Consider the following 26230-nt stretch of genomic DNA (forward strand, 5'->3'; position numbering starts at 1 on the left):
CTATGAATAAAGGCCCAAAATATACACGACACTTATAACTAGACGGAAAGACTACGTCAATGCAATCTCAGACATGAGAAAACCACCAACACTCCCCAGGCTGCCTGCTCTCAAATTCCTGACCATGTGCTACCTGTCTCCTGAATGGCCATTCCTAGAACAGACCTCTGTTCTGAGCACACGGGTAGCCACAGCGACACAGGGGTTTTAACTGTGAAACAAGCACTATTCAAATGCACCAGCACGGTGAGTGACTGGTTGATGCCATGGCAACTTTTCACATAAGCATTTTATTTACTGAACCAACAGGAGGAGCTTTGGCCCCCTATCAGCAAGGTGGAGCTGTCTTCCTGTGGTGGGTCCTTATGCAGACTCCATCAGTGACAGACAGCGCACAAACGACAGCACGCGGGCACACTTCCCGACAGCCCAGCGCTGGGCCACACACCAAGGGCATTTGAGACACAGGGCCGTTCTCACTCCCTGAGGCCCAGCCTCTTGGACCACCTCCCACCAAATAATTCTTGGTATCATTCAACTGCTGTTTTTCTCCTCCTGGAATCAGGAGAAAGTTGAACAGAAAACACTGGCAGGTTGTGCAAAAAGCTACAAGTTTACTAATAATATCTTCTAACACTTATCAAAGTTTCAGGCAGGTCATTTGGAACCTCAAATAAGAAATTACAAGATCTGTATTAATTAAAAACCAAAAAAGGGGAGTGGCGATGATTCACGGGGGTTTCAGTCCAAAACGAAAATGCACAAAACATTTACTTTGGTGGATCTGTGTTGATGCCGTATTTCTCCTTGAGAAGCTTCAACTGTTCTTCCTTCTTCTTTGTGTCCATCTTCTGAAATGCCTGAGAACGGGGTAAGCACCGAAGTTAGGAGTCACTAATCTCCAGTGAAACCAACTGCATTTACAGCACCCATCTCCCCTCACGGTGCAGTCTGGCACTGATTCTTACATGGGCTCCTGCCCACCCCCCGACAAGAACCACGGCTACACTTACCCTGTTGGCATTATAGTACAAAACCACGAGGTATCTGTTACAAACATTGAATCCTGACAGGTGATCACATGCATTCTTGGCGTCAAAGATGTCTTCATAGACTACATACGCCGTCCCTCTAGTTTCGGGTGTGTTCCCCCTGCAGAAGTGAACCAGACAACTCAATACACATTGACCTGAAAACCATCAGCAGAAACGAACATTGTGGACAGGTACTGATTGCTCGACTCGACTCGGGTAATTTTGCTTTTATGTAAAATTGCTACAGGTTAGACTCACTGTTACAGCAAGAACACTAACAGAGCTACCAAAGCAGTAATGACAAAGAACTAGCTTGAAACTTTGTCATGGTCTTCATGTTCCAGTCTTTCCCTCTTCTCATACCAAGAACCAATTTTTGTCTCAAATACCCTTTGAGACAAAAAGCACTGTGCTGTGCTGTAAGTACCAAGAGTGATGCTCCTATTAGTCAGCAATGTCGGAACGGGGTTTTTCTTACTGTGCATTTAGGCAACAGAACCAACACTTTGCTCACCACACTACTAGCTGGAAACCAGTATCTTGTCCCTAAAGACTTAGCTCTCCCCCCAATTTTAGTTTCAATTCTTAAAAATAAGATGATCTTCTCAATTCCAGAAACACATTTCTGGGCAATAATTCACTAAGGTTTATTAAATCCATAAAAGTAAAATCTATTTTGTGGGAGTAGGGGTGGAGAGGAAGCCCCTACACCGAGATGGCGAAGTTCTAAACGAGATATACAAGAAAACAATCAACCATCATTCTTTTCAGCTACAAAAGCGCACCCTCCTATGTATAGAATTACTGTAGCTTCTCCCACCGGGGTGACCCAGGAGCCAGGGCAGCAGGCCGAAAGGCTGCTGGAGACGGGAGCCGGACCTTGCTCACAGATATGGGGCTGCTGCTCAACTCTTCCCCTCACCGCACGAGCTTCTACCGAGGAGCAGGCAGGGAAGTGTGAGGAGCAACAACAAACTGCAGGCCGCAGCTGGCCGTGTGCTTGTCAGTGGGGACGCTGGGCAGAGATCTGACTCAGTGATGCTCCGCTGTGATAAAGATGGACCCCTTGCCTCCATCTGCGTGCCAGCCACCCAGGGCAGCTGTGAAACAGGGTTTAAGACTGTGGTCTGCCACAGCCCCGCACAAGGTCAAGGAGAGGGAGTGGGCTTCGGGAAGGGGAGATACCTGCCTAGGTTTGATCTAGGATGAGACTACTGTCCTGGGCCCCAGGCAGAGCCTGCGCTTTCTGTGAAGAAGACAGGACAGGCATGGAGTGCTGGGGTGGTCGGAGGTGCAATGTCCCCGAATGCTCTCCGCTGTTGGCTGTATGGGTCTGGAGAGGGGTTTTACAATACTCTTTCCTCTCTGGGAAGTCTAACAACTTTCGGAGTTTTGACTTTCAATCTTATAGAAAGTAGGGGCTGCCCAAAGGAAAAATCACTGTCCCAAAGATTTTCCAAAAAAAGTCCACCTACTTTTTCCTTTGGAATGAAAACATTAAAAAACCTTAAGATTTTAAGTTCCTGAGGGCAAAGATCTCCCGTTTTACCCCCCCCCCCCAGTGCTGTGTAACTGCAGGGCTAGTGAGCAGTGGGGGGACGGGGATCTACTGTGTCTCGCCTCCCTTCCCCAGGACGCCAGCAAAGCGAAGCAAAAGCATGTCCCTTTCTCCCTCTTACATCTTCTTCAAAAGAAGAGGGAGAGGCACCAACCACATTTTCAAGACTCTTCATCTTAAGTGCACCAGCCCTAATTATCAACCTATTATCTTGAAAACCACATTGTAATTTTGGTCTTTAAAAGCATGTACTTGGTAGCTATTGTATGTTCGGCACTAAGCCAACATTATTTTCTTGAATGGTGGTAGAAGTGGGAATGGAAATAAGAATTACCTAATCATGTAACTTCATCTCGCTGAGCTTCAGCTGCTTCATGTGTCGAACGGTGACACAAGGCTCTACCCCACCCCACGCTACACGTGGCTTTAAGCTTTAATAGTCAAGAGGCCACAAGCAAGAAAGGGCCTAAAAAGTTCAGAGCACCGTGCCAGTGTCTGCTACGTGCCAGGTAAGGGGACCAATCGCCCGGTTTGCCCAAGGCTGTCCAGTTTTTAGCACTGCAAGTTCACCTCCCAGAAAACCCCTGGGTCCTGGGCAATGGGGGAGGTCAGTCACCCCAGTGCTGGTGCCAGTGCCATAAAGCCTGGGCACGGCAACGGGACAGAAAAACCTGTTCCTTAATCTTGAATTCAGACCCGAGCTCCTGCACACCAAACCCTTCTCTAACTTTGCTGATGGAAGTACCTCTTAATTGTGTACGATCCGTATATTTTGTAATACCTTCACGAATCAATCACAGCCCCACTACCGTTTTATGTATTACTCACTCGCTTATACACACTGGGTGGCTAACACGCATCAGGCACGAGGCTCATCAGCACGGAGTGAAAAGAGTACGTGGTACCTGCCCCGGAGGAGCTCGCGGGCGGGCAGGAGAGACGAGGGAGTGCACGGGCAGCAAAAACATGTGTTGACTAAGAAGAGGTGTTTCTAGAAGGTGCTATGGCAACACAGAGAAGTGTGAATGGTGGCAAATGCACAGTGGGAAGGAGATACTCAGTGACAAAGTGCTGTCACAGGCATGTCCAATTTGGTCCTCGCCAAAATTCTTCTAAGAGAGCAGGTTAGGAAGACTGTATTCACAGGTAATTGAAGCTCAAGGGGGAAAAACATTTTGTCCAGGTTCACATGACTAACAGGTGCCCAGTCAGTATTCGAACTCAGGTCTTAACCAATTCAGGGACTTGACGATGCAGCACAACATGTTCTCAGGTCTAGAACGGAGTCTCTTAACTCGCAGTCCACGCGCCCACTGAAATCAGATGCAGGATGTCGTGTGCACTGTTCTGTGGGAAGGGTCCAGAGCTCTTATCAAATATGCAAAGAATTAAGACGGCCTACAACGGACAGCTGGTCCACACTGCTTCACTCTCAATCCCATTTCAGTATCGATGATGACACATTTCTAGCTGTGGGTTCACCTCCTGGAGGGACAGTGATCATGTTAAAGGAGAGTCCTCAAGATCTCGCAGAATTCTAAAAGAAAAGGCTCTCCACTCATAAAAGTAAATTGTTGTCCATCAGGCTCAAATACACTTGAAGGGAGGGAGGGAGGGGAAAGGGGGAGGAGGGAGAGAGAGAGCGTGGAAGCGCACGCGCCAGAGCAAGAGAGAGAGGAGAGATACTCCAACTAAAGAAGCCTTAGATCTTTCAGGTGGACTCTTACATAGGCAGTCCATTTATATTAGTGGGACAGCACCTGTGTAGTGCAGAAATTTAATTTAGAACCAGAAGGTTTTCTTACTAAACAGCTGTGTGAAGGAGAAATCTACTTCTACTCCCTGGGTCCTGACCACCTCATCTGGGAAACAGACACAGAACCACATCCGCACAGGGGTGAACGACGGCGGTGCATACAGAAGCACCCATTACGACAAAGGGCATTTGGCAGATATTCAAGGAATATCACCTGAAGGTATGAGCCCTTCAATTTAAATTTGGATTTAGTTTAAATTAAAACATGAATTTATGTTGTCATTTTCCCCCACACTTTTTTTAGCATTGTTTTCTTTATATGGTAGTATTATAAGTAATGACTTTTTCTTTATTTCTCCAAATGAGTCTATACTGCTTTGGAAAACCAGAGACTTACTGAGTAAGCATATTTTTAAAGAACAGATTAGGGGAAGGGTCCCCTACACTTTTACATCTGCCACAGAAAGCTGCTGCTGAAAAAAAAATCATTTTTCTCAGTTACTTTTATGTCCCTTTACTCAATTTATTCAGAAATTCTGGAGTTAGTAAAGGAGACGGTGAAGATTATTGAGAAAACCAGAATTAATGCATATAGAAAACACAGCATAGTATTTGACTTTACAAATAGTAGGTAAGCAATAAAATGTTAGTTCCTCCTCTTCCCTTCCAGTCCCCTCAAACCATTCATTTTCTCTGTAATTTCACGACCAGTTGGCTCTTACTGAGCTGGATCATGAGGGTCTCAATAGGTCTTTTTCCTTTAAAAACAACAACAACAAAAAAATACTCCCTGGCTTCAACCTATTGGCCTCTAGGCTCTCAGGTAGACCCTGCTGTCAGCTCTAATTCCTAGACCATAGATTACACAATCATTTTCTATAAACGACATTTCAAAGGTCTTAGTAAACTCACACTCTGATTTGACGAATAGGTCCGTATTTCCCAAATATATCATACATTTCTTCAGCAGTGATTTTGTAAGGCAAATTTCTTATATACAAAATCCGATTTACTTCAGGTGGAAGTCGAATCTAAAATGAGAAATATATACTGTCATTATAATCAAGAGAAAGTGCTACCATTTAATAAAATTCTCATAATAAACAAGAAATTATCATAATATAAATAAATAAATAAATAAATAAATAAATAAATAGCTGGCCCTGGCCCAGTAGCTAACTTGGTGGGGGCATCATCCTGTGCCCCAAAAAGGCTGTGGGTCTGATCCCCACTCAGGGCACATACCTAGGTTGTGGGTTCAACCCCCAGTCGGGGACCATATGGGATGCAACCAATTGATGCTTCTCTCTCCCTTCCTCTCTAAGAATCAAAAAACATATCCTCAGGTGAGGATTTACAAACAAAAAAGCCAAGAATCAGAATCAGATATTACTGAAAATGGCATGCTTTTCAGAAAAGCCATGGGGCACGGTTTTAGAAAAGACTATTAGTAGGAACTATGAGAAGCTACTACAAAAGCCAGGCTTTCAGTCAATATATTTATTATTTATTTCTTGATTGCCAGTCAGGCTGATTTCTTTTATTCCTTAGGGGAGCAGTTTGCTTATGTACTGCCATCGTTACACAAAACAAAATACTTGGCTACCTTTTCATTCATTAAACAAGTATTTATTGAGCACCTTCTTTCTGAATACACCAGGCTAGGCGGTGTTAGGGTTACAGAGTAAAAGGAAACAGACCAGGCTTCTGCCTTCCCCAAACTTATTAGCTCTCTATTATCCTATCTTGCTTTCCTTTCCTGCTTCAGTCAAGCACCTGGAAAGAGGAAGCCTACAGTCACTGCCTCCTACTCTTCAGACACTCATCAACCTACCACAATCCAGCTTCCAACCCAAAACTGATGAAAGTGCTTTTACACACTAAGAACTTTAACTTGCAGCGTTCAATTCTCATCATACTTAACTTCTTTGAGCCTCTGACATTATTAACTGTGACCCTCTTGATCCTCTTTATTTCCTTGGCTTTCTCCTAATTCTCTGGCTAGCTCTTTGTCTGCTTTGCCATTAAAATATGCTCTTCCAGCACTGGCCAGGTAACTCAGTTGGTTAGAGTGCCGTCCAACACACCAAGGTTGCAGGATCGATCCCTGGTCAGCGTATATACAAGAAGCAACCAATGAATGCATGAATAAGCAGAACAACAAATCGATGGTTCTCCCTTTCCAAAGTCAACTTTTAAAAAATATGCCCTTCTACATTAGACTTCTTGTCTCGACCCTTTGTATAACTCCCCCTTAACTCTACACCTCCACATTCTGTTTCTTAACCACAATGTGATTTCCACACTGAGTTGATGATGCTCAAATATGTATCTCCCATCCAGATCCTGGGCTCCTTATTAACATATTCAGGTACATAACAGACATTAATTTGCTCAGTATTTATTAAACTGGCAACTATGCCAGGCATTCAACTGTACTGTATAAATAGAAGAATATTATACTTACTCCCTGCCCCCAAACTAGTAGTGGTGACAAATGGTAAACTAAGTATCATAAAGTTTTAGATTTCAAGGTTCAAGGGTATGTTCAAATAGATAATCAACACTGGTTATCATACTATACTTCATTAGTAAATCTGCTTTCTCACATTGCAAGAACACTATTACACTTTCTCTTCTCACACCTTACCTCTACCATTCCTTATCATATCTGAGTTGAGATGTATTCTCTACCCTGCCCACACTAGGAGAATGACCTTAGCTCTTGCTTACTGGAAAAAAGAAATATGACCAAATGGCAAGGGCCCTATATTCATATTATTAAACCTGCCAATCTGCGTTCATCCATATGCACCTACTCTCCCTCTCAGTACTATGCCAACCCCTCATCTAGTCCAAACCATCCTGAACTTAATCCACTTTTCTCCTACATCATCACTCTCACCCACTTACTAGATCATTCCCACTGGCATTCAAATACACCTTATATCGCACATCTTTAAAAAGGAAAAAGTTATCATCTGATTTTCTTCTTCCTATTCTTGTGATATGAAAACTTGGGCGAAGAACTGTCTCCACTTTCTCAACTTCCACCCGCCTTTCGTCCCACCACAACTAAGTTTCCTCCACTGAGATGAAATCATCAAGGTCACCAAAATGCTCCACCTCACCATGTCCAATATTCTCAGCATTTTAAACACTCTTTTTTGAGACTTTTTTTAGGTTTCCATAACGCCCCACTCTCTAACATAAAAATGTAAACAATAGGGCTTTTTGTTTTATTCATTGCTGTATCTTCAATACCTAGACTAGTGCTTGGCACGTAGTAGCTGTTCAATAAACACAACTGATTGTTTCCTATCTCGCAAGTCTGGTACATTGCAGGTGCTCAAAAATATTGCTGAATGAAAACATGAGGGATCCAAAAAGCTCCCGGATGAGGAGACTCCCGGGCTCCAGTTGCCTGTTGATCATTAAGTTATTTATTGTGTAATCATCTGCGCTGCTGCCGTTTAAGCCGAGAAGATCATTACGCTAGGTTCTAGGTACAAACGAAGCAACAAAGGCTGTAGTGTTAATACTATCACTAGCACCAGGATAAGACGCTGAAGGAACTCTCAAAAGAGGTGGGAGCGGAAAGGTGACTCAAGAATATCTTTAAAAACCGGGCCAAATTGAAACCCTCTCCGACAGCATAGTACCTTCCGGGTTTCCTCGCCCAGCGAACGGATCAGGCCCAAGAATGCTGCGAACCCCGTCTCCGAGAAAGCCCAACAGCTCAGTCCTCCCCTCATCCGCAGAGTCTCCTATACTCACGTTCGCTCTTTTGGCCGCTTGCATCGCCATCTTGTCGGCCTGATCAGGTTACTGCAGTAAGTACTAGAATTCCCCCTTACTCCTCCGGAGCTCGCTCAGCTTTGAGACCAACCGGGCTACAAACGCAGGAAATCAACATCCAGGCTCTGCCGGAAGCTGTTACACTATACGTCGAAATACCTCCGTCTCACGTGGAGACGTGTTGACGCAGCATCCCCTTCCGAAGAGTCCGGGGCAAAACGAGCCCGGGGTAGCTACGAGGCCGGAAGATTGAAAGGAGAGGGACCAAGACACTTCCGGGCGCCGGACCGAGAGGGGCGGGGCCTAGACTTTGGAAGGGAGTATTTCTGTCTGGGCGGCCCTCAGAAGAGGAAGCAGGCTGGAGGGGGCGGGGCCTGAACTGAGCAGCTAGAGGTGGGGCTACACAGGTGAGTTACCGAAGGGGGCGGGGCTCGGCGTGAATTCCTTGGTTGCTGGGCCCGCGTGACGGTTTCGGAGAACGCGTGGGTGGGCCCGGACCTCTGATGGTGCGCGAGGGGGGGATCTACAGGGTCGTTATAATTCCGTACACAGGAGCCCGGCGCAGCCCTGAAGATCGAGTGTGGGCTGACCTGGCTTCGCCTGTAATCCCCGCCGCAATGCCCATCCGATCTCCCACCTCTTCCCCGCCCGCGTTGCCTCAGTCCGCGCGTAGAGACCGCCGGTCCTGAGCCGGCTACCCTTCAAGTGCACTCTTTATTTCCTTAGGACAGCTTTACATGAATTGATTGACGGGGCCCAGGAAGGCCCAGAGGGTTACATGTGGGCCTGGGGTAGCCTCTGGCCTCTTGTCTGCGTACAATGAATTTTCAACAAGCTTGCTCTGCAAAGGCCTGAGGTACCCGTTCCCTGTACTGTGCTCCTTCACTGGGGCAGCTCCAGGACGATTTTGCCCACGTTCTGATTACTCTCCATGTACTTATGGGCCTCTTGGATTTCAGCCACGGGGTAGACTCGGTCCACAACCGGCCGTAGTCGGTGGGTACTCTCCGTGGAGAAGTGGGGCACAACTTGTTCTGTAAAAGCCTTCACCAGCGATTGCTTGTACTAAGATAAGGAAAAGGAGACCGTCAGCCGGGACAGCGGCCTTACCTTGCCACCGCCCATCCCGCTTAGCCTTTGTGCTCTCTGTGGAATGACTACCCATCTGGAAAGGCACACAGGGGTATCTAACCCCTTCATCACCAACATGTATGCGCATGCCCCCAAATGTGTAACCTCTGTTCTGTACCAGATAAAGACTGAAGCCTGGAGTAAAATATTAGTGTTACTGACAGCCTAAGGAGTGTTTTTTAAATAAAGGTTTCAAGCAGGAGGCAGCCACAGACAGACAGACCTTGGAGAGACTCAGTTCAAATGGGATGTTTAAGCTCTGCTCTCCCCCAATTAGTGTGAAACCTAATGTTGGGAAACATTCCCGAAGCTGACACAGATTTCAGGTTGCAGGTAGAGGCTTACTTAGCCTCCTGAAAAGAGTCGTGCCTTTTAAAACAAAGTCTTGAAACTGTTAAAAGTGCTTCCTAATATGGTCAGTGCTTTGTTCATTCTGTTAGAAAGACTCCCTGGTCTCATGCATGCAGCATTAGCCGCCCTCTCTCCAAGATGTGGAGGCTTCTATTCACCAATTGGACTTAGTTCTGTGAGATTGGGTTAACTGTTCATCCACAGAGAGGCAGGTTTCTGCTTAGGCTTCCTAACTTAACATGTGGCATTTCTTCCATTCTTTGGGGTCATGGAGATGAATTACACTTCTCTGGGGAACAGTTTTCACTCGTCACTCACCTTTCTGTCCCTAGATCTCAGCAGACTGCCGATCAGACTTCCTCGTTTAAAAAGCAGTTTTGAAAGTAGAGGCCCATTGACTTCGTTTCCTCCCATCAGGCCATAGAGAACCCAGCGACCATCAACAGCCAGGCAGTTGACATTTTTCTCCCAGTGGGATCCTCCTATGCAGTCTAGAATAAGGTTGACTCCAGCACCTTCCACATAAATCACAATTTGCAATGCTAGTCAGGCACAGAAAGCTTGGTGCAAAATAGGGTTCCGTGTCGTGTTGGTGGACATATAGGTATAAATAAATACAGGCACCAGTGGTACATCCGCAGGTTGGAACTAGAAACACTGCATATACAAACACTGAATGTAGTTTAGGTAGCTGAACTCTACCATATCTATGTGAAATAGTTCGTCTTTTATGATCTTTAGCCACAGCAAGTGGGAAATGGGGCAACGCCATGATCCAGTACCCACATAACCCCACTGGCTCCTGGGCATGAGTGAGAACAAAACAGGGGAGGTCCACCCCGGGCTACAGGGCAGGCCAGTAGTTCACAGCTAAGTTATGAAGTATCTGCACTGGATTGTTTGACTTGGAGCTTTGCTAGTTTTGGTGTCATCTCCCCTTTTTCAATTCATGAAAAAATGGAAAAGGATGTGCCAGAAATATTCAGATTTGGCTTTGGAATACAGAGGCTTATCCATTTAGGAAGCTAGCACCCCAACCCTGCTGCAGATGCCTCCGAACTGGTCTCCATGCCCCGTATCTCCTTCTAACCCCCCGTGTGCCAGCTGGTTGGGAATAAGAGGTCCTGGATAATTCTGGGCCAACTCTGGTACATACAGTTTCTAAAACGTGTATGAATCTTATCACAAGAGTACACATGGAAACTGTCTTTGTCCTAAATATGGCCTGCCTATCTCCAGAGGTCAAACACCTGAGTACTAGAACTTGACCAGGGCAGCTGTCGTGCGTTTGGCAGAGACCAGACCAGTCAAGACTCTGGCTACCTGGAGACTGATGAAGATATTATTTAATCATCTCTGAAATTCCTGCTGAGCTGCAGAAATGGTTACTTACCTTCGGTGAATTTCATTGCTGCTTCAGAAAAATCCTCTTCTTTGTAATTAAATCCAACAGCTGCTCCGAGTTTTTCTGCCATTTGAATCTTGTCCTGGGAGCCAGCTGTGACCAGAGGAATAGCTCCAGCTAACCGGGTGAGTTGGATGGCCGCTGTGCCCACCCCGCTGAGTCCTGCGTGGATCAGCACAGAGTCTCCGGCCTGAACATTTCCTGTGACAGAAAGTACAGGAACCACTCTGTGTACTCTGCCACTGCTACACATTGCCCACGTGGGCATATTCTATTGTGATCACCCAGCTCTGGGACCACCAAATGCCACATTTCTTGCTCACTTTAGAGAACATATTGGTAGTTCTTTTTTATCTTATTGCCTCTGGTCAAAGTGGGGAAACATCTTTTGAAAGTTATTAGCAGCCACATCTGTAATCTCTGCTACCTATGAAATAACTCCAAAACGCCCATCACTAACCTGAGCCTGCTAAGTAAGAATAGCCACCATTCCCACCATCACCACCGGAAGCCAGTCCTTCTTCAGTCTGAACCCGGCCTCCGGCCGACTTCACTAATCCAGGCACCCGCCAGCTGCCAGGCTCCTCCTCCTAAAACAAGTTTTCATTATGTCACTATGTCCCCAAAATGTAACGTGGCTCTCAGTGGGCTTTCGCATCAAGTCCCCACAGCCTGCAGTTCAGGGTGACCACAATCCAGTCCCAGCCTCATTGTGAAAAGAAGTGATAACTGTCATCCTTCACTTCTGAGTGGAGCAGCCAAACTCACCTTTCTCTCTCACAAAGAGAGAAAAAGACACTATCTTAGACCACCGTGCCTGCTATCCTTCCATGTGACTCTACCCCCCTTCAAGTCCTCTTCCAGAAAGCCTTCTCTGACCACCTTTGCCCACACCCTTCTGAACTTTACGGTTGTCTAATTTCTGTGAATGCTTTGTCTTCCCAGTTACTCTGAGCTCCATAAGGAGTCTTCTTAGGCTCCCTCAAATGACGTCTTGGCTCGCCTCAGCGGGGTCGGGGAGGGATAAGACTTGACTGAATGGCCCCTCTGCTGGCCTGAGGCTCCCAGAGAGAAGCTCAGCGTGACTTCGAGGAGCTGGGGTGACTGGTGGGCCAGCGGTGTGAAGACGCACACTGGCCTTCTGTCCAGCGCTTCCCAGGCTTGCTTTCTACCCACTAACCATGACTTTCATCCTCAACTGTCAAGCCATTGCTAACATGGAATGAGGATGTGACACTTCCTGGGGACACTACTGGGGGTACAGTCGGGGGAGGTGCTGGGTTTAGGTGTGGCTCAGTGGCCAGGACAAAGCTGCCCTGGACGACTGCTGGGTTTTGAGGTGGCTAAGCCAGGACAGAATTGAGCAGTGTTGTGTGGGGGAGGCTCCTCACCCACAAGATGTAACAGCTGGAAGGCGGTGAGCCAGGCCTCCGGGATGGCTGCAGCCTGGGGCATGGTCAGTCCTGCTGGGATGGGCATGAGGAACCCTTCAGGGACAGTGACGTACTGAGCCTGACCCCCACCGGACAGCAGAGCCATGGCTGGGTCCCCAATCTTCCAGCGCCCCTGGCATCCAGGCCCCAGCTCCACCACGTGTCCGGATGCCTCAACTCCCAGGATGGTGCTGGCTCCCGGGGGAGGAGGATACTGGCCCCGTCTCTGCAGAGAGAGGGACGCACTGAGTGGAGAGCAGGATCAGAAATCTGTGTATCACTATCCCTGGCCCTCTTCCAGTGACCCCTTTTCTCTGACAGAAAATTCAGAATAAAGTCAGGAAAAGAGAGAGGAGAGGCCATTTGTTTCATGCAAATAAGACACAGTAGATCAGATAATCAGGGGATACCACAACTAGTAAGGTCTTTAGCTTTTCCCCTCATCTAAACCCCCTGTTTTACAAATGGAGAAACTGAGACCTGGGCAAGGCAATGCCTGGTCCAAGGCTGCAAAGTAAATCGGTAGCGGGACAAGGAACAAAACCATGGACTCGTGAATGATAGGTCTCGCCTATCAAATGCCAGGCTCTGTACTTACTCGTTGGGATCCTCAGAGGCCTCTGACCAGGGCTGCAGACAGAGGAGCTGAACCAGGAGTGTGCACCAGAGCCATCTGAGCAGCTTTTTCAAAACACACATGCCTGGGTCCCCCCGGTCATGTAAATTTGGAAAGAATGCCCCGGGTGATCCTGGTGTGAATTTCTCAATCACCCCAGCTGGTGCAGTGGGTCCGCATTAGCTCTTCGAACAGCAGGCAGAAGGAAGTTCTGAGTGCTGCTCCCTGCCCGCCCTGGGAGCCTTGGAGTGGAAAGAGTGCAGACTTCGGAGACACACAGGCCTCCATCTGAATCACGGCCTCCCAGGGTGAGGGGTGGTGTGGTCTTGGGTGTGTTGCCTAAGCCGCTGAACTCTTGGTTTCTTTCCCTGTTGACTACGGAGGTTGCTGCGGGGCTACCTGCAGAGTCAGTGAGACAGAGCTTGGCCTAACACCCTCCAACCTCAACAAATGTAATCCCCTCTTCTTATCTGGAAGGCCGAGCCGACTAAGGATCAACTCAGGGTGGGTTCTACTTTGCAAATACCACCGTGCCCCTGTATTTTGTGTAAGCAAAGGAGATTAAAGGGCTGCAGGGCTCAGAACCCCCAGCACCCATACAGCACACACCTCACAGGTGTTCCTGGCCATGCCAAAGGTTATTCCTTATCTGTTGGGCTGACTGAAGGCTCTGGAGTCCCGCCCTGGTCCCCGAGTACCTGGAGTATGTCCGCCCGGTTCAGGGCACTGGCCACCACCTTCAGGAGCACCTCTCCCTCTCCTGGGCTGGGCTTGGCCACTTCCTTCAGGTAGAGGTTTTCTGGCCCTCCTGGCTCGTCGAAGTGTACAGCTAACATGTTTCCTGGGGACACAGAGCAGAGCAAGGCAGGGGGCCTGAGAGTCTTCGAGGAGCAGAGCGCAGAAACCTTATTTTCTTTAATCTGGCCTCTTATTTTTATTTTTTTCCTTTGACTCAAACTAGCTTCACCAGTAGCCTAGGTTGGGTCTAGTGACCCAATTACACTTGGTAATTGGGTCAGAGTTACACTTGGTATCTTGGCAGCTGAACCCAGGAGAGGAGAACAGTCCCACAGAACAAGCCTTGCAAAGCTGGACAGGACAGCCCCTTGGCTGATGTCAGGACCAGGTGCCAAGATCCAGGGCCCCACCCCAGCACCCACCAATCACTTGAGACCGGGACCCAAACTCCTTCAGTCACTATGACTGGTGACTTTTCCCTCCCTGGGGGTGGATTATACAGGGCAGGGCCAGAGTAGGCTTGGGGTGCGGCAACACTAGGGTTACAGTCATCCAAGTGGGAAAAATACAATAAGTAATAATATAGGAATAAACTGTGCTTCACTTGCTCAGAACTGGAACCCTACTATTACCCGACCCTGTATAATCCACCCCCTGGAAGCCACTGGAGGGTCAGGTTCGAGCACAAAGTACTCTGACGGGTGCAGGCAAAGGACCCCGCCAGTCCGGGACCAGGACCACAGTGCCGGGGCCCACACTGAGGGCCCTGCCTGCCAGCTCCTGCCACCAGCCCCTTTTCCTCGGTTTCCTCAGGGTCTGGCCCCCCTCCCACCTTCTTCTGAGGCCCTGCCTGATCGAGATGGACCCTGTGTAGAGGACCCAGATTGGGACAGGGTGAACGAGGCGGGGACGTCCCTACCGGGTGGGTGCTGCGGAGCAGGAAAACACTGGAGGGCAGGGGGCAAATTCCCCAAGTTGGAATCCCCACCCTGCCTGTGTCAACTGGTGTAACCACCCAAGAACCTAATTTTCTTTAATCTGGACTTTTAGTTTTTTTTCCTTTGACTCAAACTGGCTTCACCTAGTGCCCTGACTTACCCACCAATCTCTCCCTTGCTGAATCACGAAGCTCCCAGGACAATGAGGTTCTGGACAAGAACCAATAGTCTTAGGACCAAGGCCCTCCCTGAGACGAAGTTAAACATAGTGTCTTGGCCTCAGTTGTGTTTTAGCTCTGGACCCAGGAAAGCAGGACAGTCCCACAGAGCCAGCCCTTGCGAAGCTGGACAGAACAACTCCAAGGCTGAAATCAGTCCCTGGCGCAGTGATCTATGACCCCTACCCCTGCACCCACCGATCAGTACAGACCAGGACCTGAACTCCACTAGTCACCATGACTAATGACTTTTCCCTAATAATCCACCTCCTGGAAGCCACGGGGGAGCCAGGTCTTTGAGATGAGCTGCCTGTGACTCCTGGCGTGGCGCCACCTCCTTAATAAATCCTTTCATTCTTGGCTGCAAACTCCTGTTAGTGCCTCCTGGGGCTCTGATGGGCGCAGGCAAACGACCCCCTTCAGTCCGGTCGGCGGCCCGAGTCCATGCTGCGGGGCTTCTGCCCCAGTGGCTTCATTTTGCCCACCTTTGCAAGGTGTGTCCTGCCCCTCACCCCTTCCTCTGAGGTCCCAGCCGATCCGGAGGACCCTACACAGAGGACCCAGATTGGGACAGGGTGAATGAGGCGGGGACAGCCCTACCGGGTGGATGGTGAGGAGCAGGAAAACACTGGAGAGCAGGGGGCAAATTCCACTCCCTCCGAGTCGAAACCAGCGCCCCCACTCTGTCCCGCCCCGCTCCCGCCCCCCCCCCCCGGCAGTCACTGGCGCCTGTGTGAGTTACCCACCTATTAGCTGCTCCAGACGGCACGGCCTGGCCCTGCGATCCCTGCAGACCCTTGGAGCAGCACCCCCGCAGGCCTGGCACTGTCTGACAGCGAGGCAGCGCGAAAGGGGTGGGGCAGACCTGGACCAGCCCCCTCCCTCCCTCCCTCCTTAAAATGCAAAGATGGAAACGGCAAACAAGTTTTCCTTTTCCTTTGAGCCTCTGGAAATTAGTCTTTCTCTCGGTTTGGCAGGAAACGTTGTCCCACCTCTTACTGCAAGAAGAGGAAACTTCCCTCTCTCTCCAGGGAACTGGACCTGAACTTGGTCCATTTCCCAGTCAGGCTGGGCTCGCAGCCCAGTTACGCCGCGGGTCTGGTGTCCTGCCCTTCCTGTGGCCGGGCACCTCGAGTCGGACCGGCAAGCGGTGTGGTGCTAAGAGAAAAGGGGAGTAGGAACAAAGAAAGGGAAGGAAAAGGCAGTCCTGGGCTCCTGGTCACTGCTGCTCTTCCTCCTCACTTTCCTGGGGACCAGGAGGCGGCCCCTGGAAAGTCCTGCTCGGGGAGAGAATTCGGACTGGTTGAAAGCTGTACCAGTAGACTGCCTGTGGGTTTCTCGACCTCGGCATTACTACACTTTGGACTAATGATGCTTGGTTGTGGCAGACCGCCCTGTGCACGGTGGGAAGTTCAGCGGCATCCCTGGTCTCCATCCACTAGATACTGTACCAAGAGCACCTTCGTCCAGGCGTGACAATATGGAATGTTTCCAGACAGCCCCAGATATCCCTGGGCCAGAGGTTGGGGTGGCTGAAGGGGTGCAAAACTGCCCCCGGGGGTTCAGAACCACTGGGCTAGAAGATGACACACACGTGTGTGCCTCGTACCTTTTGTAGTGCTGTATAATTTACCTCTCGACACGCATTTTCTTACTTGATCATCATAACACTTTGCTAAAAAGGAGCCGAGCTACAGATTGACTTCCAGGGGCACATATCTAGTGAGCGCCAGAGCCAGGAATCAAATACACCTCCTGGGGCCCAGCCCAGGGCTCTTCCCACCATAGCAGGCTGCCTGGCATAACACTGTCTGCTGTCAATTGCAAAGTCCCCTTTTCTCTCTTTACATCCCTCTGCCGAGCACATCTCCAGTCAGGTTACCCAGGTTACTGGGTGTTTTTATAAGGCTCTCTTTCACAGGAATGCCTGTCTGCCACCCTCCCTCCTCTTGCTGTCTAGACCGGGGCCATCCTCCCAAGGAACGGAACAGAGGGAGCAAGTGCGTTCAGAGAGAAGGCCCACGTGAGGCCTTTCCTAGAAGCTGTGCAGCGGGTGGTCCTGCTACTTCTGTGGGGAGACTCTAGTGTCTCAGAGGGACCGTGTCTCAGGAAGGACAGAAACCCTCTGCTGCTGGCTCCCCGGTAGTTAAAGACCCAAACTCGGTGTCCTGGCACTAAGGTCACTCTCCCTCCTGTCTCAAGAAACCTACTCGTCCTCAGCGCCCTGTTGTGCGTCTCCTCCGAGGGGGCCGGAGGGTGTCTTCTCACTCACTCTCACCCCTCCGGTCTAGATCAGCTTCTGCAGAACAAGACCAGAGCTTCTGGACAAGGAATGGCGAGCAATGGATCTGGGAAAAGCTTGACTTGGGAGATGTACAGGAAGGTCAGTATCTCACGGGAGTATGTTGGGCTCATAGCTCACGTGAAGCACAGATTGAGCTTAATGGATGGGCTCAGCCCTCCCTGCTCCTGAAATTGGGTGAGTAACGGGGGGGGGGGGGGGCAGAATCGAAACAGCAGGGAGTCTTTTTGCTACCTTATCCACACCCCAGCCACCTCTCCTTTCACCATCTGCAGGCATGCTGTAGTAATTTTTTTTCCAATGTATGGTTGCTTCTGGTGCATCCCCTGCTGGAAACTGGCCTGCAACCCAGGCATGTGCCCTGACGGGTAATTGAACCTTGATCTTTTGGTTCACAGGCCCACGCTCAATTCACTGAGCTACACCAGCCAGGGCCCCAGTAATTTAAGGTATTTTAATAATCAGAAAATAACTAATGTGAGCCAGCAGCCTGAGTCCAGATCTGTTAGAATAGAATATATGACCAGCAAAATGGAGTAACTGTTTAATGTGAAAACTTGAATTCAAAAAATAAAAAAGCCATTGAGAAGAGTCAGGACTATCACAAAAATACTAGAATTAAAAAAAAAAACCCAATGAAATAATTTAGTAGTTGCATTGAATGAGAGTTGCTGTTGAGACCCAAATTAGTGGCTAAGAAGACTGAGGTCAAGAAATATCTCAGGCAACAGATCAAAAAACTCAAGAAGCAGAAATTCATAAGAAGATAAGAGATTCTCATCGCAGGAGACCCTGCGATGAGAATAACAGGAGTTTTAAAAGGAGGAGGAGGGATGGATAAAGAAGACTCGGTAGTTAAACAAATGATAGAATAAAATTTTTCTAAGCTATATCAGATTCTACAAATTGAAACGGTTCATCATGTTAAAAGATGGAATGAGGGGGGATGCCGGGAAGATGGCAACGAAGTAGGATGAGCGGATTCTAGCTCCCGTACTCGTGGGTGAAAATCCTGGCAGATCTATAGAGAAGCAGCCCACTAAACCATTGGTTATCCAGCATTTGTGAAATTAAAAGAAGAGATTGTGACGGACGCTGAAACACCAGACAGTGGCAGGTCAGTGGGGTCTTGGGGACCGGAGTAAAGACAAAGCGGCGGCGGGGGCCAGGCGGCCCCGGTGCTGCTTCTATGGTCAGGGTCCAGAGCCATCGGTCTGAGACCAGCACCAGAGGTGTCTGCCACAGGAGCCTGGGCACCCAGCAGCCCCAGTGGCCACCAGCATGGGCCAGCAGCTCCCCCGATCCCCGTATAAACAAAACTGGACAACACTGGGCAGAGACTTGTCTGCTTGCCTGCTTGCATTATCAGGGAGGATTACAAAGACAGAGGGCTGTGTTCAACTGCAGTCTCTGTGGTCACCAGCCTGGGAGAATTGAGAGGTGCATTGTCCTCACTGGTCTGGCTGGGGACTGGGCTGGGCTGAGAGGCAGGCTGTCTTGAGAGGGTTTTTTTGTTGTTGTTTTTTTTTAAGTGGACTGAGGTATTCTCCTGCCAGGGCAGCTTGGCTTGCTTCCCACCCAGCCTTGCGGCGAGCCAGGGGGAAAGCAGAGGCATTTGAGTCCCGCCACAGGACTGGGAGGCACCTTGCCGGTTCCTCGGGTCCCAGACAGCCTGGCAGGCGCACACAGGCACAGAGGCTTCTGAGTCCCGCCACAGGACTGGAAAGGACCCTACCAGAACCCGTGGGACCCAACCAGCTTGGCGAGTACTGGGGTGCCCACACCCCAGTCTGGTAGCCTGGCTGGTGTGGGCACTTGGGCCAGCATCCCAGCCCACAGAGAGATCCTGCTGCAACCAGAAAAACCAGTCTGGACAGTTTGAAACCAACAAGGGAAGGTTTTTTGTTGTTGTTGTTTTTTTCCCTTTTTTTTAGTAACTTTTTTTGCGTTTGTTTAGTAATCTTATATATTTTTTAATTTTATTATTGCCTTATCTTTCTATAATTTGTCCCTCTTCTTTCTTTTTCCCTGTTTTAGTCCTTCCTTTCCTCTCAAACTCATCACTTTTGCCTCCCTTCTCCTGTCTTTTTGTTTGTTTGTTTGTTTGTTGTTTTGTTTTCTTTTACCCACAAGAGACACAAACAACTGGGAACTGTGAAAGGACCAGAGTGGGACCCAAAGAGGGGTCATCTCAACAGTACAGACAGAGAGACAAATTTCAATTTCCTATAGCAGAGAAGCCGCGAGATGTTGCATTTTTTCATTATTCTCACTTCTTTTATATTTTAATAGTATTTCTGTATCCCTCCTCTTTCTGTATAGGCTTCTTAGTCTTGAGTGGTTATATTGTATTATTAGACAGGCTCCCCCTGTCCTTTCCTCCACAGTGCTTTGCTCATCCTCTATACTCCACGCCTCTTGTTTTTCTTTAGCAGACTACCTAAAGCTCTATACCCTCTACTCAGACAGATCACATAGAGTTTGTTATATGATTGCTGCTCTAATATTAGTGTAAATAATAGCTGATCTATACAACAGTAAATACTTCACAACACATCTCCCAGATCTTAGCCCATTGTACAGGTCCCTGAATTCTATTACTGTAGTGATTAACTCTATTTGCTCACACACTACACCTGTTTACTGTTCCTTACACTCACCTCAAAATCTGACCGTCTGAAACCTCACTGCTTTCTAGATCCAACTAACAAGCCTTCCCTCCCCAACAAGAGGCTTATCCTTTGTCCATCCTTTCGTAAAAGTGGCAAGTTGGGTTGAAGAATATGGTTAACACTATATATAGCCTAAAGATCGCCTATCTCCTCTCTACCAGCTGTGACTGTAAATATCATAAAAAACTCTTCTGCTGTCATAAAACATTTTGCCTCCCCCTCCAACTGATTACACATACACCATAAAAGGAGTAGGCAGAAACGGAGAACATTAAGATACCTGAAGGAGTCTGCACCACTGAAATTCACAGGTATTATACCACAGAAGTTCACAACATAAACCCAGGGAATCAGAACAGATCAATTTTAGAAGCTGAGGCTAACAAGAAGAGTCTCACAAACAATGGGAAGATAAAGAAACAATCCCCAAATGAAAGAAAAAGCAGAAGCTTCAGAAAGAATGTTAGATGAAATAGAGGCTAATCAACTATCAGATAGTGAATTCAAAGCACTGGTTATGAAGTTCAAAGAACTCACAATGAGCTACCAGAAACTACAGGGGAGTTACAATGATCTCACCGCAAACTATATCAACATGAAAAAGGAAATAGAAACTATCAGCAAGGGCCAAGAGGAAATGAAGAATACAATTTCTGAATTGAAGAACACAGTAGAAAGTTTCAAAAGTAGAATTGATGAGGTGGAGGATCAGGTTAGCGAGTTGGAGGACAAAGTAGAAAACATCTCACAGAAAGAGCAGGAAAATGAAAAGAAGCTCAGAAAGAATGAAGAGAGATTAAGAGAAATGCAAGACAATATGAAACGTAATAATATCCGAATAATAGGAATACCAGAAGGAGAAGAAGAAGAAGAACAAGGGATAGAAAACATATTTGAAAGAGTAATGAGAGAAATTTTCCCTAATTTGATGAGAGAAAAAGTCACACAAATCCAGGAATCACACAGAGTCCCAATCAAGAGGAACCCAAGGAGGCCCACTTCAAGACACATTATCATTAAAATGGCAAAATTTCAAGACAAAGAGAGAATCTTAAAGGCAGCAAGGGAGAAAAAAAGAAGTAACATACAAGGGAGACCCAATAAGGTTAGTTACTGACTTCTCAATGGAAACACTCCAAGCAAGAAGAGAATGGCAAGAAATATTCCAAGTAATGAGAACCAGAGGCCTACAACCAAGGCTACTTTACCCAGCAAGGCTCTCAATCAAGATAGAAGGCCAAATAAAGAGCTTCCAAGACAAAAGAAGTCTAAAAGAATATGCTGCCACCAAGCCAGCCCTACAAGAAATACTAAAAGGACTGCTTTAAGGAAAGGAAGGAAAAGAGAGAGACAGAGAAAAACACAGGTACAAAAATGGCAATGAATAAGTACCTATCAATAATAACCTTAAACGTAAATGGATTAAATGCTCCAATCAAAAGATACAGAATAGCTGAATGGATAAGAAAGCATGACCCTCACATATGCTGCCTACAAGAGACCCACCTCCGGACAAAAGACCATCACAGACTAAAAGTGAAAGGCTGGAAACAAATTTTCCAAGCAAATGGACAAGAAAAAAAAGCTGGGGTAGCAATTCTCATATCAGACAAAATACACTTCAAAAAGAGGGCCATAAAGACAAACCCAGAAGGTCACTTCATAATACTCAAGGGAAGAATCCACCAAGAAGACATTAACATCGTAAATATATATGCACCAAACATAGGAGCACCCAAATATATCAAGAAAATCTTAGAGGACTTCAAGAAAAATATTGACAGCAACACAATTATAGTAGGGGATTTTAACACCCCACTATCAAAAATGGACAGATCTTCCAAACAAAATATCAACAAAGATATTGTGGCATTAAACAACACCCTTGATGAAATGGACTTAACTGATATATATAGAGCCCTTCATCCCAAAGAAGCTAAATACACATTCTTTTCAAATGTACATGGAACATTCTCAAAGATAGAGCACATGATAGGACACAAAACGAGCCTCAACAAATTCAAGAAAATTGAAATCATATCAAGCATCTTCTCTGACCACAAGGGATTGAAATTAGAAACCAACCCCAAAGGAAAAAACCCAAAGCACCCAAAATCATGGAGACTGAATGGTATGCTATTAAACAACGAATGGGTCAAGAATGAAATTAGGGAAGAAATCAAAACGTTTCTGGAAACAAATGAAAATGAACTCACAACAACCCAAAACTTATGGGACACAGTGAAGGCAGTCCTGAGAAGGAAGTTTATAGCAATACAGGCCTACCTAAAGAAGATAGAAACATTTCAAATAAACAACCTAACCCTATGCCTGCAAGAACTCGAGGAACAACAACAAAGACAGCCCAGAGCAAGCAGAAGGAAGGAAATAACCAAAATCAGAGAAGAACTAAATGACATAGAGACTAAAAGCACAAACCTAAGGATCAATGAATCCAGAAGTTGGTTCTTTGAAAAGATAAACAAAATAGACAAGCCTTTAAGTAGGCTCATCAAGAAAAGAAGAGAGAGGACTCAAATAAACACAATCAGAAATGAAAGAGGAGAGATTACAACTGATACCACAGAAATAGAAGGGATTGTAAGAAAGTACTATGACGAGTTGTATGCCAAGAAATTTGAAAACCTAGGGGAAATGGACACATTTCTAGAAAAATATAATCTTCCAAAACTCAATGAAAAAGAAGCAGAAAATCTGAACACACCAATAACAACAAAAGAAATTGAAGCAGTAATAAAAAAACTCCCATCACACAAAAGCCCCGGACCAGATGGTTTCACAGGAGAATTCTACAAAGCATTTAAGGAAGAGCTAACCCCTATTCTTCATAGACTATTCCAAAAAATCCAGAGGGATGGAGAACTCCCAAATTCTTTTTATGAAGCCAGCATCATCCTAATTCCAAAATCAGATAGAGACACAACAAAGAAAGAGAACTTCAGGACAATATTACTGATGAACATAGATGCTAAAATTCTCAACAAAATATTAGCAAATCGCATCCAACAATATATCAAAAAGATCACACACCATGACCAAGTGGGATTCATCCCAGGGATGCAAGGATGGTTCGACATTCTCAAATCAGTAAATGTAATACATCACATAAACAAAAGCAAAGACAAAAACCACATGATCATATCAATAGACGCGGAAAAAGCTTTTAATAAGGTACAACACCCATTTATGATAAAAACACTCAGCAAAGTGGGAATAGAGGGAGCATTCCTCAATATAATAAAGGCCAATATGAGAGACCCAAAGCCAACATCATACTCAATGGGCAAAAACTAAAAGCTTTCCCACTAAAATCAGGAACAAGACAAGGTTGTCTACTTTCACCACTTCTATTCAATATAGTTTTGGAAGTTTTAGCCACAGCAATCAGGCAAGAAAAGGAAATAAAAGGCATCCAAATAGGAAAGGAGGAAACAAAACTGTCATTGTTTGCACATGACATGATAGTGTACATGGAAAATCCTATAGACTCTACCCAAAAACTGCTCGAACGAATTAATGAATTTGGCAAAACAGCAGGTTACAAAGTCAATATCCGGAAATTGAAGGCACTTTTGTATACCAACAATGAATCAGCAGAAGCAGAAATCAAGGAAAAAATCCCATTCGATATAGCAAAAACAAAAATAAAATATCTGGGAATAAACCTAACTAAGGAGGTAAAAGACCTGTATGCAGAAAACTACACAGCACTGAAAAAAGAAATCAGGGAAGACACAAACAAATGGAAACATATACCTTGTTCATGGATTGGGAGAATTAACATCATCAAAATGTCCATACTACCCAAAGCAATTTACAGATTCAATGCAATACCTATTAAAGTACCGATGGCATATTTCACAGACATAGAACAAACACTTCAAAAATTTATATGGAACCATAAGCAACCCCGAATAGCAGCTGCAATTTTAAGAAAGAAGAACAAAGTGGGAGGGATCACAATACCTGATATCAAACTGTATTACAAGGCCACTGTAATCAAAACAGCCTGGTACTGGCATAAAAACAGGCACATAGACCAATGGAACAGAACAGAGAGCCCAGAAATCAACCCAACTCTCTACAGTCCATTAATATTCGACAAAGGGGGCAGTAACATAAAATGGAGTAAAGATAGCCTCTTCAACAAATGGTGCTGGGAGAACTGGACAGCTACGTGCAAAAAAATGAAACTTGAGCATAGACTTACACCATACACCAAAATAAATTCAAGGTGGATAAAAGACTTAAACATAAGCCTTGAAACCATTAAAGTCCTAGAGGAGAACATTGGCAGGAAAATCTCAGATATTTCATGCAGCAACATTTTCACTGATATGTCCCCTAGAACAAGGAATATAAAGGAAAGAATAAACAAATGGAATCTCATCAAAATAAAAAGCTTCTGCGTGGCTAAAGAAAACAGTATTAAATTAAAAAGACAACCAACTGTATGGGAAAACATATTTGCCAATGATACCTCAGACAAAGGTTTAATCTCCAAAATATACAAAGAACTTACACGACTCCACTCTAAGACAACTAACCCAATTAAAAAGGACTTAAGGACTTGAACAGACACTTCTCTGAGGACATACAGAAGATCCAGAGACACATGAAGAGATGCTCAATATCGTTAGCTATCAGAGAGATGCAAATTAAAACCACAATGAGATACCACTTTATACCAGTCAGAAGCACTGGAGAAGTATCAATGTGTGAGAGAAACATTGATCAATTGCTTCTCGCATGCACCCAACTGGGGACCTGGCCTGCACCCCAGGCATGTGCCCTGACTGGGAATTGAACTGGTGGCCCTTCAGTTTGCAGACTGGCACTCAGTCCACTGAGCTACATCTCTTGCTTTTTCAATCTGTTGCCTCCCTCATCCTCCCTGACCAAATGATATAAGGGTCTGATCTGACACCGGTCAAATCAGCGTCTTAAGAGAAATTAAGAGGTAGAATGGGAGTCTTGGCCACAATGCCAGCCAGGAAAGGAGGCAACTTTCAGAGGGACAGAACAAACCCAGCCCTCTTAGAAGGAGAGACCAGAGAAAAGCTCCGGCAGAGTTCCAGTCCCTGCAATCATTTTCCTTGAGGCTCCACCTTGCCCTGGTTCTACAAGAATCCTCAGTATCCCTGCAACCAACTCCTCCTTTCTGTCCTAGCTGATGTGGTCTCTGTCCCTTGCAGGCAGAAGACTCAACTACAATAGGGAACCAAGACAGGCCCTGGGAGACAAACTTACCCAGTTTCTCTGTGGCTTCCACACAAGCACCAGGACACATGCCCTCCACATAAGCTGCCACCAGAAGACACAGATGGGTCCTGATGACAGCCACGCCAGTGTCTTCCTGGATAAGGAAACTGAATGCCTTTCTCTTGGTCCTCATCGCAGGACTAGCAGTTACGTTCCAGCCGTATTTTCCACCATTTCCTGATTTCCATTTTTTCATACATTTGCTTTTGGACTCTCCACTCTGTTCCACTAAATTAGTTGTCTGTAGTCAGAAATGTTCAGACTGTTGCGATAACAGCATGGGTATTTTGAAGAAGTTCCCCAGTTGACTGTACTATACCCCTATCCCAATGAGACACGCAATGCACTTTGGAACTGGACACTCTGGCGTGGATCCCAGCACGTCCATTTTCTGCTGCGTGACTACGGAAGAGTTACTGAACCTCGCTTAGCCTCAGTTTTCTCATCTGTAAAATGGGGCTACTTAGTTTATAATGTGGATAAACTGTGCCTAATCCATAATACAGGGCTTCCAGTAAATGTGATTCCATGTCCTTAATTTCGTATAGGCAACGGAAGGTCAAGAGAAGTTTAAAGAGGCATGGGGCAACATCACTTTTAAAAAATTTTTACTGTATTTTTTCCATTACCACTTACCTGACCTATACCCTCTTCCACCTCCACTGTCCTCCCCCAACCCCCAGCAATCACCACACTGTTGTCTGTGTTCAGCAGTTCTTTTTGCTCCATCCCTCGTCACCTTTTTTTTTAAGGAGGATGTAGAATATGAAGGATACACCATAGTGGAGAGAGACAGGCAAGGTGCAGCTGATAGGTTCTGGAACAAACATTTCTCAGAACCAGGCTCTCTGTTAGCACTTTCTTTCCCACATTTCTTTCTTTCTCTCTCTTGGTAGAGCCCGCCGTCTCAAACGTTGCTGTTGCAATAACCGGCTTAGTCCGCTTCACAGGTAGGATCGGAAGAGAGGCAGAAAACTGAAGTCGATTTCTTTCCTTG

General features: G+C 46.5%; 3 protein-coding genes across 6 annotated transcripts in view; 1 reads left to right on the forward strand and 2 right to left on the reverse strand.

Moving 5' to 3' along the window:
• Positions 1–594: 594 nt before the first annotated feature.
• Positions 595–8268, reverse strand: SF3B6 (splicing factor 3b subunit 6). Its single transcript, XM_037143424.2, has 4 exons — positions 8126–8268; positions 5261–5379; positions 1014–1152; positions 595–860 (listed from the first exon to the last, which is right to left on the reverse strand). Exons 1-4 carry the CDS (start codon positions 8153–8155, stop codon positions 771–773), a joined length of 378 nt encoding a protein of 125 aa, XP_036999319.1. The 5' UTR covers positions 8156–8268; the 3' UTR covers positions 595–770.
• A 126-nt stretch (positions 8269–8394) lies between these two features.
• The window catches only part of FAM228B (family with sequence similarity 228 member B), a 34754-nt gene continuing 16918 nt past the window's right edge, over positions 8395–26230 (forward strand). For both annotated transcript variants that reach the window (XM_053666954.1, XM_053666955.1), the window contains exons 1-3: positions 8395–8553; positions 11082–11158; positions 17268–17359. The gene's annotated coding sequence lies outside the window, so the exon portion shown is untranslated. The remainder of the gene's footprint in view (positions 8554–11081; positions 11159–17267; positions 17360–26230) is intronic.
• On the reverse strand, positions 8821–25263 carry TP53I3 (tumor protein p53 inducible protein 3). Of its 3 annotated transcripts, none has more exons than XM_053666951.1 (6): positions 25222–25263; positions 13781–13923; positions 12425–12692; positions 11022–11234; positions 9947–10143; positions 8821–9211 (listed from the first exon to the last, which is right to left on the reverse strand). In XM_053666951.1, the coding sequence occupies exons 1-6, from the start codon at positions 25259–25261 to the stop codon at positions 9029–9031; spliced, it is 1044 nt and encodes a 347-aa protein (XP_053522926.1). In that variant the 5' UTR covers positions 25262–25263; the 3' UTR covers positions 8821–9028. The 3 variants fall into 3 exon arrangements, with proteins under 3 accessions (XP_053522926.1, XP_053522928.1, XP_036999318.2); XM_053666953.1 differs by lacking the exon at positions 25222–25263 and adding an exon at positions 15577–15609; XM_037143423.2 differs by lacking the exon at positions 25222–25263 and adding an exon at positions 15723–15808 and having other exon boundaries at positions 8822–9211.

This window comes from Artibeus jamaicensis, unplaced genomic scaffold (genome assembly GCF_021234435.1).
Source record: "Artibeus jamaicensis isolate MK-2021 breed Jamaican fruit bat unplaced genomic scaffold, CSHL_Jam_final contig_465, whole genome shotgun sequence".
Lineage (NCBI taxonomy): Eukaryota > Metazoa > Chordata > Mammalia > Chiroptera > Phyllostomidae > Artibeus > Artibeus jamaicensis.

Excerpts from the sequence above, each read along its gene's own strand:
- TP53I3 (XM_053666951.1), bottom strand. The coding sequence starts at position 25,261 with ATGTGTCCTGGTGCTTGTGTGGAAGCCACAGAGAAACTGG. Across the intron at positions 12,693-13,780 it reads ACCGGGCGGACATACTCCAG|AGACGGGGCCAGTATCCTCC; the intron begins GTACTCGGGGAC and ends CTCTCTCTGCAG. Across the intron at positions 9,212-9,946 it reads TGAGATCTAGGGACAGAAAG|TACAAGCAATCGCTGGTGAA; the intron begins GTGAGTGACGAG and ends TCCTTATCTTAG.
- SF3B6 (XM_037143424.2), bottom strand. The coding sequence starts at position 8,155 with ATGGCGATGCAAGCGGCCAAAAGAGCGAAC. Across the intron at positions 1,153-5,260 it reads CCTATTCGTCAAATCAGAGT|GGGGAACACACCCGAAACTA; the intron begins GTGAGTTTACTA and ends TCACTTCTGCAG. Across the intron at positions 861-1,013 it reads TGTACTATAATGCCAACAGG|GCATTTCAGAAGATGGACAC; the intron begins GTAAGTGTAGCC and ends CCCCGTTCTCAG.